Below are 8,672 nucleotides of genomic sequence, written 5' to 3' on the forward strand. Positions count from 1 at the left end.
GTCACCAAGTATTCCATCAGAGAAGGACATGGGACCCAGGAGCACAAAGGGCAGTATTCACTCAGCAGGATCCTTCATAGCAGTGGACATTGATCATTTGTTGGATAGTCGTGGCTATGTATGTAGTAGTCGTATACCAAGCCCCGGGGTTCCTATGTCAGTAAGTATGGACTCCATGGTTGTTCCAGGGCAGGAGCACGGCATTCTGGCTCTCATGGAATGTGACTTTAATAGTTATTCTTTCTCTCTGTGTGTTTGTGATCCTGAGGACTGAACCTAGGGACCTCACACATACCTGGCAAGGGCCGTATCCACTGAGATACATCCCTAGCCCCCAATCAGTATTTTTACAGATGACGTAATGGCTTTTCAGAGGAGGGAAATGCTTCAACCAAGGCCCTTCAAATGGGACGTGGAAGCCAAATCTAGTCCCTGTCATCCTGTGACCAGAGCTGGACAGCCCCCTTTTGATTATGGTACCTGAATTTGGTGGTTCACATCTTGGTGGGTGCAAAGCCAAAATCGACCCAGTCAAGATGTGAAAGACAGGGGAACCATTTGTTACCTGCAGAGGCCAGGAGAGCAAGGGAGTTAGTTCCAAAACAATACTCTTGGCAACAAAGGATGAGGAATTTAATCTGCAGGAATACACAGGAGGCTCTTAGGGAATGGGCCATCCTTGCACTGCTGAGCTTTGCCTGATGATAAAGGGAAGGATATCTTCTTGAAGGTGCCAGGAAATCTGCCCTAAAGGTGCCTGCCATTTGCATAGTCATTGTCACCACTCCCTCTGTATGTGCCACACAGTAGGCACCCAGCAAATGCTTATGGGGTAGAGGAAACAGCCCGGAGGAAGAGATGCATATCCAAACTCTTGCCGGAACAGCTTTGGTTCCGAACGTAGGTTGGGGTCAGGCGTTGGATGTCCAGCCTGTGTGTCTTGTGCAGTTGACAGTAATAACTCTCTAGCCCTAGGGAAAGATGCGGAGACGGAGGTGCTCGCCGTTGTGTCCTCATGGAGTGTGCTAGCAAGAGGCAGAAATGCCTCAAAGGGCTGGTAACTGCACGGGTGTTTCTGCTTCGTGGGCCTGTTCCCCGTCAGATGGGCTCCTTTGTTAATGACTGCTATCTCTGCAGCCTCAACAACACCTGCCTTCTCTAATCCTGGAACAGGGCTCTGCATTCTGATCCATCTGACCCCAAGTCTCAGCACTTAATCCCCAGCGTCTGATGCCTCCCTGCAGCCTTGCCCTTTCCTCCTTATGCCTGGACTCCAGCCGTTCTGGGGAGGACCCCAGACTCTTTAAAATTGAGAGCCCCGGGCCCTTTGCTCCCGCTGCCCTGCCTTGCCCTCAGGCTTCAGAAAGGTAGGAAGACTGGGAGGGGTGGACAAGTGCCTGGCTACAGCTGGCTCAGAAGCTGTCTCGGTTCCTGGTTCCCACCAGAGCCAAGAGTGACACCTGATCCCGGGGGATTGTGAAATGGCATGAGGTGGCAGGGCGCCCGCACTGCCCGCTCGGCTTCCTACCCGCCTCCTGCACCCCTCGCTCAGCCCCGCCCCCGGCGCGAGTGGTTAAATCCCCCCCACCCGGGCTGCAGCTCACACCTGCACCATGCCTGCCTGTCGCCTCTGCTTGCGGGCAGCGGGCCTGCTTCTGGGACTGCTGCTGTTCACCCACCTTCCAGTCACAGGTGAGTGCAGCCAGGAGCATGGTGCCCAGAAGGGAGTCTCAAAAAGGAGGGGTTCTGGGTTGAAAGTGCGGAGGCCAATGGAAATTTAAATTTTGTGAACTCTGGGGCCTACAACTCGTAATTCTTAAAGCTTAGGATCTGGGTTTCAATGCCCTGGGGTGGGGAGACCACTGAGGTTGGAGGGCAGAGGCTCTCCCTGTGCTGAAGGCGGAGACCCAGTGGAGCGGAAAGCCCCCAGCATGAGCGAAGCTGGCAGTCAGGGGCTCAAGTCCCAGGAGGACTGAACTCTGAAGCCAAGCATCAGGGAGCCCCCAAGCGTCAGAGACTCCTGGCAGGGGCATGGAGCCCTCTGGGTTGTTATGAGGACCCCTGGGGCCAGAGAAGAAGTCTGTGGAGTTAAAAATGTGAAGATCTTGGAGCAGGCGGTGGGTATCCCGGTGGGACTGGACTCGATTCTCCCCGGCGATTCTCTGCTCCCACCATCCCCAGGTGCGGGAGAGGAGAAACCCGGCGTGTGCCCCCAGCTCCAGAACAATACTGGCTGTGTGAAGGAGTGCTCGTCGGACACCCACTGCCTGGACAACCTCAAGTGCTGCCAGGCCGGCTGCAGCTCTGTCTGTTCCCCGCCTAATGGTAACCTCTCGGCGACCTGGGGGGAGCGCACGGGTTCAGGGAAGAAGGCACCCCAGACCCAGTGACCCTGGAAGGGTGAAGCGGTGGAAACCCGATCCACCCGTGCCCTCCCCTGTCCGGCCTGGGGTGGATGCGGGGGACAAAGGCGTCACTGAGGCGCGGTCCAGGGGGAGGAGGTCCCCCATTCCTGGTTGGGCTCGATTCTCTGGTGCATGACGGGCTTCCGGGCACGCACAGCGAGACTTTGTTCCGGGACCAGTGCCTTTCTTGGCTAAAGATTGTGGGCAATTCCTGGGCAGCGTCAGGGCTGGAACCCGAGCCCTGGGGACCCCTTACTTTCGGAGTCCCTCCCTCAGGACCTTCCACCGCCTGGCCTGACTAGACTTCTCAGATTTCTCCCTGAGGGCGGGAAAGAACTTTGCCACACCCTATGTCTGTGGAAGTGAGCGACCGAAAGAAATATTGTTGTACAAAGTCACACCGCCATCCTGTGGCTGGTAGAGGTTCCGTTTCTTCCTTTGACATTTCTGACTTTCCCTCCTTTATCCTTAAAAGGATCTCCTCCACCTTCAGGACTGAACGAGGAAGAGCTCCTGGACCCTACTCTATCCGTCCTCCATACTTCTCCTTCACAGGGAGGTCAAGTCTCCACCTTACCACCGGCTGTGGTCAGGGAAGAAGGCGACCTAGGTATGGAATCTAAGCGTCCCATTTCCAAGAGGGAAGAGCGGAGGTTTAGGAGGTGGGGGTGGGGACAAGATGGGAACAAAGGTTTGTAATTATTGGTCTTGATCGTGGACACAGTCCCTACCCCCTATTTTGCCTTTACGGTTTCCCCAGAGATGCCCACAGAGGCTGGGAGAATTTAGACTTAGGAGTCCTAAGGCGATATGAGTGGGAAGGTGGAAGGGGGAGGGAAGACTTGCCCATGGGGGCGGCAGTTTTTGGTTGTGGAGGGTGCTATGGATGGGCCTGGAAAAGGATGACCAGGAATGATGGAGTTGAGCCAGCTGGCACATAGGGCTCTGTCTGGTGGGTGAAGACATTGCTTCCTTGTGTCATCTGGACAGGCCAGATGGCCTCATGAGCCAGGAAGGAGCCTGGGAGTTTGAATCCTAGCCCTACCATTTCCTAAGTGTGTGAGCCTGAGCAGCTTGCTCTTTGAAACTGCCTGCTCACTTGCAAAGTGGGCATGATGACATCAATTTGCAAGACTTGCTCGGGAGCTAAAGCAATGGTACTCAAAAGCATCTACTCAGTGAGTGGACACTCTGTACAAGTCTGTGGCTTTGGAATAACTCCTCTCTTGTCTCAGGATAGCTCCAGAGCACCTGTATTAGCAGAGTCAGGATGCTGGCAGCCTCTCCTCTCAAGGTCCTTTACCCGCCTACCTACCTGGCTGTCTGCATCTTACCTTTTGCTGGACTTTGCTCCTGCCTGGTACTTCCATCGAATGGAACATGGTGTAGGGGCGTGTGGGGTGTGGTGGTTTTATCTGTGCACGGGCGATCGAGGATGCGTGGAGGGCCATGGCACTGAGAGATTGTAACTGGTAGTGATCCTATGAGAGTGAGTGCAGATAGTGTGTGTCACCTTACATGTGCACTGCACTTTGCAGTTTATCAAGTAGTATGCAGCGCTCTGGAGCTAGATCTCCTGTGGTTCAAATCTTGGTTCATCCTGTATGACCTTAGGTGAAGCTTAAGAGTGTGTTGCCTCAGTTTCCTCCTCTGTAGTCAATGCAAGGAAGCATTTACCTCTTTTATGATTATTGTGAGATTGGATGAGCTAGTACCTAAACAATGCCTGGCTCACAACAGGGGCTAATTAGGCGTTAATGCTTCTAATTGCTCATTGGTATCAAGTGGTTTGTTTTCCAGGGTGGTATACGTGGGGGGCCATTGTGTTTTGTAGCAACCTTACAATGTAGTTGTAAGGCCCTCCAATGGTCTGACCCAGACAATGAGCTCAATGGCAGGGATTCCGTGTGACTGGGAGATCTACAGGGGAGACAATGGCAGAGCTGGGACTCAAGCTGAGGTTCTGTGATTTCAAAGCCATCTGAGGGCAGGAGTAGGGGTTTGCTGTTCATCTCCCCAGGACCCCTGAGAGCGCCTCGGGTTCCCACAATCCACTCAGGCAGGCAGCTCTGTCAATGGTGAAGCAGCTTTGGGACAGTGCTCAACCACGCTTTGCCAATGGCCTACCTGTGTTCCCCAGCTTACCTCCCCTTACTCCCTTGCCTACCCAGAAAAGCAGGGCGCCTGCCCCAGTGTGGACTTCCCCAAGCTCGGCATCTGCGAGGACCAGTGCCAGTCGGACAGTGAGTGTTCTGACAACATGAAATGCTGCCGCAATGGCTGTGGGAAGATGACCTGTGCCACACCCATATTCTGAGGTAGGTGAGGGCAGGAGAGCAGGTTCAGAGATGTCCAAGTGTGGGGGTACTCAGAGCAGGTTGAAGAGGAAGACCTTGGAAAAGGTGGTGATAATAAATCTGTCTGTACATTCACTTCCATTAACTCAACTAATACTTATCTATAGTTTGTAGGTGATGTGTGATCAAACAAATCAGATGAGAGACTGGGTGATGGTTTTCATTGTCTAAAAATGAGAAAAGAAATAAACAAGCTGATTTCATAGTGGGACAGAGGACAGGAGGGAAGTGTTCCTGGGGAAGGGGAGACAATGGGTGCTCCCGTAATCTTTATATGGGACAGTGGGTGAAGACCTCATCAAAAAGGTGTGAAATGAAGAAGGAACGTGAGCCTGTCCAGGCAGAGGTAACAGAAACACGAAGGCAAGAACATCACTGGGACGTTTAAGAAAGCATCGAAGACTGGGTGAAAATATGACAGGAGGTCCTAAGGTCTGGGACAGACCATTGGAGCCTAGAGCTCACTGTCTGGGTCAGACCATTGGAGCCTAGAGCTCATTGGCCATTGGAGGGCCTCACAGTTCATTGTCTGGGTCAGACCATTGGAGCCTAGAGCTCATTGTCTGGGACAGACCATTGGAGGGCCTTACAGCTCGTTGTCTTGACCAAGGTGTGTCTTCAGAAAGAGACTTGCCCTGACGTTCTCAAAGGGCCCTCCCGTGCTGTGGCGTGGCTAGACTGTTGAGGGCAGGAAAAAAATTCACAGACTCACCTGTAAGTGGGCAGATTAGAGGAGCCTGACAAAGATGGAGGCAGGGGACAGAGGTGGCCGGTTCAGCACTTCATGAAGAAGAGTGGTGAGGTTTGCTGATGAGTGATGAACGTCCTTTTTGTTTAGCAGGAACTTCAGAAGGCAGGGATTGGAAAGGGATGGGGACAATGTCTGAGGGAGGGTGGGGAAGAGTCAATGGCCAGTGGGGTTGAGGAGAAGGTATCTGTTTGCATGGTGAGTGGGACACAGAGTAGTTGATTTTTATTTACTCCAAAGGTTCATCTTTGTGGACAAAGGTGGTTGAAGCTGTTAGCTTCCGTTGTATTTGTTAGTTGTGTCTGAAATGGGTTAAGCATTTACTCTGAGCAAGGCAGTATGTTTAGTGTCTCAGGCCCTAAAAGGAGAAGTCTGGGGAGTCACCTTTCCCACTGTGTATGGTTAAAAATAAAACACTATTACATTGGGGCTAGAGGGGTGACTCAGTGTCTAAGAGCATTTACAGCTCTTGCAGAGAACACAGGTTTAGTTCCTGTACCCACCTAGTGGCTGACAACCTTCTATAACCCCAATTCCGGGGGCTCTGATGCCTTCTTCCGGCACCCAAGGACACTGCACACACTTAAGGTACACCGATACATTCAGGAAACACACACACACACACACACTTAATATGGCATTATGCCATTCGGTAATTGTTAATAAGGGAGGAACTAAGGCAGACACTTGGATGGCCCATTAGGTGATCCAGTATTGTGGTTGTTGGAGGTTCTGGAACAGAAAGGAGACCACTCCCCGGAGCTTGTAGTGCAGTGATTGAGACAGCAGAATTGATGACACAGCCTGTGCCACTACTCAGTGTCCACTGCTGTGGGAAACAGACTCAGACTTGGGGGAGAGAGGATGGAGTAGGAGCAGTTGGAGAAAACTTGGGGGGTGGAGTGCGACCTTGAGCTGGCATAAAAGGATGAGGCAACGACTCACGGTTTGGTGAGATGCGGGGTGGCAATTGTATTCAAGGCTGGGGAAGTAGGATGAGCAAGAACTCAGACAAGCCTTTTGGTGGCAATCACAGGTCGCTGGGGGAATTCATTAGTGCACACGGGGATAGCTGAATCCAGAGGGGGGAATGTGCCCAGTGTCTCATGCTCCTTATTTCAAAGTATATGTTTCAGTGGCTAGGAGGGAACTACAGTCTTCCTAGGACCCTGAGCCCTGCTATGACCACAACTGTCTCTTATCTCCATGAATGGCCACTGCATGGTGGGCATTGCAAGCAGGAAGACCAGGGTTCAGATTTCAGCTCTGACCCTTACCTAGCCTCTTCATGTCCTCAACCACAATTATTTTGCTTACAGAACAGGGATAAATGCCATCTATTTGGTCAATTCAGCTCAAACTGATCTAAGGAATGAAGGTATGGTGGGACTTTTTGGTGGAAGAAGGAAGACTCTAGGGAGATAAATGTTTGTGGGTCTCCAGGGAGGCCACAGTGGTCACTTGGGACTACGGTATGCCCAAGTAGGTCCTGGGAACAGGTTTGATTTGAAGTGTAAGAGATGGGTGTAGAGCCGGGCGTTGGTGGCACATGCCTTTAATCCCAGCACTCGGGAGGCAGAGGCAGGTGGATCTCTGTGAGTTCGAGGCCAGGCTGGACCGACAGCCTCCAAAACAGAGAAACCCTGTCTCGTAAAACCAAAAAAAAAAAAAAAAAAAAAAACAAAAAACAAAAAACAAAAAAACAAAAACAACAAAAACAAAAACAAAGAGATGGGTATAGAACCTCCTGGGAAACGGAGGCAGAGCCCCTGAGAAGGTGGTGCGTTGCTGTGTGTGCAAGCGTGATGGAGTAAGAAGGAAGCTAGGCCAGGATTTAAACTGCTGCCATGTGTGTCTAGTGTGACAGATGTTATTGTTGATGGTACCATGGCTTTCTTTCTCCAGCTTCAGCCACCACCAGCCTGAGGAATGGGGAGAGGGTGCTTCTGCTCGGCCATGCAGCTGGTATCATTCCCGTGGCCTCCCTTCCCTCTGGCCTTTGAGTTTCTTCTTGGACCCACAAGAGCACCTCCCTTCTCCAACCAATAAAGTGATCACTTGCAGCAATGGAGAAGCCATAACCCTGCTCTCTTTGCTCTGTTCCTATTTCCCCTGACTTGGTTTAGGTGGGCTGGAAAGTATGGGACAACTGGGTCATCCAGGTTCAAAATCCAGGGAAAGATCTGTTCTGAAATCATGAGCAATGATTCAGGGGTGTCCTGATGTGTTAGTATTTCTCTGGTGGATCTTTGCACCAATCCTATGATGCTCCTTATTCTCCAAGGATCATGGAGCCAGCATGGCCTCTCAGAGGTGGAGGAACACCTGCAAAATCACTCCATTCACCGCCAGGTGTGTTGCATGTCTGTCTATCTGCTAAACAGAGCTGGGAGATACGCTCTTGAGGCTTGCTGGCACTCAGAGTCCTCAGAGATATGCACAGCAGTCCAGGGGTCTGCTGAGAAGGAAAGTGTGGGGACCCGAATTCAGATCCCCAGACCCACATATAAAATGTGAGTGCAGCAGCATGCCTGTAATCCTAGCACTGGGGGTGGATGTGGGTTAATCTCAGACAGGTTAATTCCCAGATCTTTTCGGGACAGCCAGTCTAGACAAACAGCAAGCCCCGGGTTCAGGAAGAGACAGCCTGCAGGAATGGACTCCTTCCATCCTGTGGGTTCAGGGATCGTATTCAGGTGGTCGGGTTTGGTGGCTAGCACTCCTGCCCACTGAGCCAGCTCTCTGGCTCCACCTTGTGGTTTAAACGGAAGTCCCTGCCTATCTTTGTGCCTCATCTGTCCTTGAAATAACAGAGCAGACAGGCTCCCCGTCTTCCTCCCTCCTCTCAGAGGGTAATAATTGTTGCGTAAGCAAAGCAAAGGAGTCTGGGATCAGGGCTTTTCAGCTCTCTTCTCATTCGACAGAAAGACATGGCATGGCTTTAGTAGTAGATAAAAATTCCCTATTTTTAAAATTGAGGGTGGTCTTAAAATCTTCAGGGCTTTTTCCCCTCTCCATTTCCCCCCTTTCTTCCTGTTTCTGCTTAGTGTGGAACCTGGCACAAACATCACGAGTCCTTCATTTCCTTAGTCCAGTATAGATCCCTATAGTTCCAGCCCAACTCTCTCAATCTGAAGGATTTATCTTCAGGTGGGTGGAGCA

General features: G+C 51.6%; 1 protein-coding gene across 2 annotated transcripts; it reads left to right on the top strand.

Moving 5' to 3' along the window:
- Nucleotides 1-1,537: 1,537 nt before the first annotated feature.
- Nucleotides 1,538-7,591, top strand: Wfdc2 (WAP four-disulfide core domain 2). Of its 2 annotated transcripts, XR_005871540.1 has the most exons (6): nt 1,538-1,692; nt 2,182-2,325; nt 2,881-3,015; nt 4,577-4,723; nt 6,830-6,888; nt 7,416-7,591. XR_005871540.1 is itself a non-coding variant. In XM_005085021.4 (5 exons), exons 1-4 carry the CDS (start codon nt 1,614-1,616, stop codon nt 4,720-4,722), a joined length of 504 nt encoding a protein of 167 aa, XP_005085078.1. In that variant the 5' UTR covers nt 1,538-1,613; the 3' UTR covers nt 4,723; nt 7,416-7,591. The 2 variants fall into 2 exon arrangements, 1 of the variants encoding a protein (XP_005085078.1); XM_005085021.4 differs by lacking the exon at nt 6,830-6,888.
- The last annotated feature ends 1,081 nt before the right edge of the window (nt 7,592-8,672 follow it).

The sequence above is a fragment of the Mesocricetus auratus genome, unplaced genomic scaffold (assembly GCF_017639785.1).
Source record: "Mesocricetus auratus isolate SY011 unplaced genomic scaffold, BCM_Maur_2.0 Super-Scaffold_100028, whole genome shotgun sequence".
NCBI classification, from domain to species: Eukaryota; Metazoa; Chordata; class Mammalia; order Rodentia; family Cricetidae; genus Mesocricetus; species Mesocricetus auratus.

Excerpts from the sequence above, each read along its gene's own strand:
- Wfdc2 (XM_005085021.4), top strand. The coding sequence starts at position 1,614 with ATGCCTGCCTGTCGCCTCTGCTTGCGGGCAGCGGGCCTGCTTCTGGGA. Across the intron at positions 1,693-2,181 it reads CACCCACCTTCCAGTCACAG|GTGCGGGAGAGGAGAAACCC; the intron begins GTGAGTGCAGCC and ends CACCATCCCCAG. Across the intron at positions 2,326-2,880 it reads TGTCTGTTCCCCGCCTAATG|GATCTCCTCCACCTTCAGGA; the intron begins GTAACCTCTCGG and ends TATCCTTAAAAG.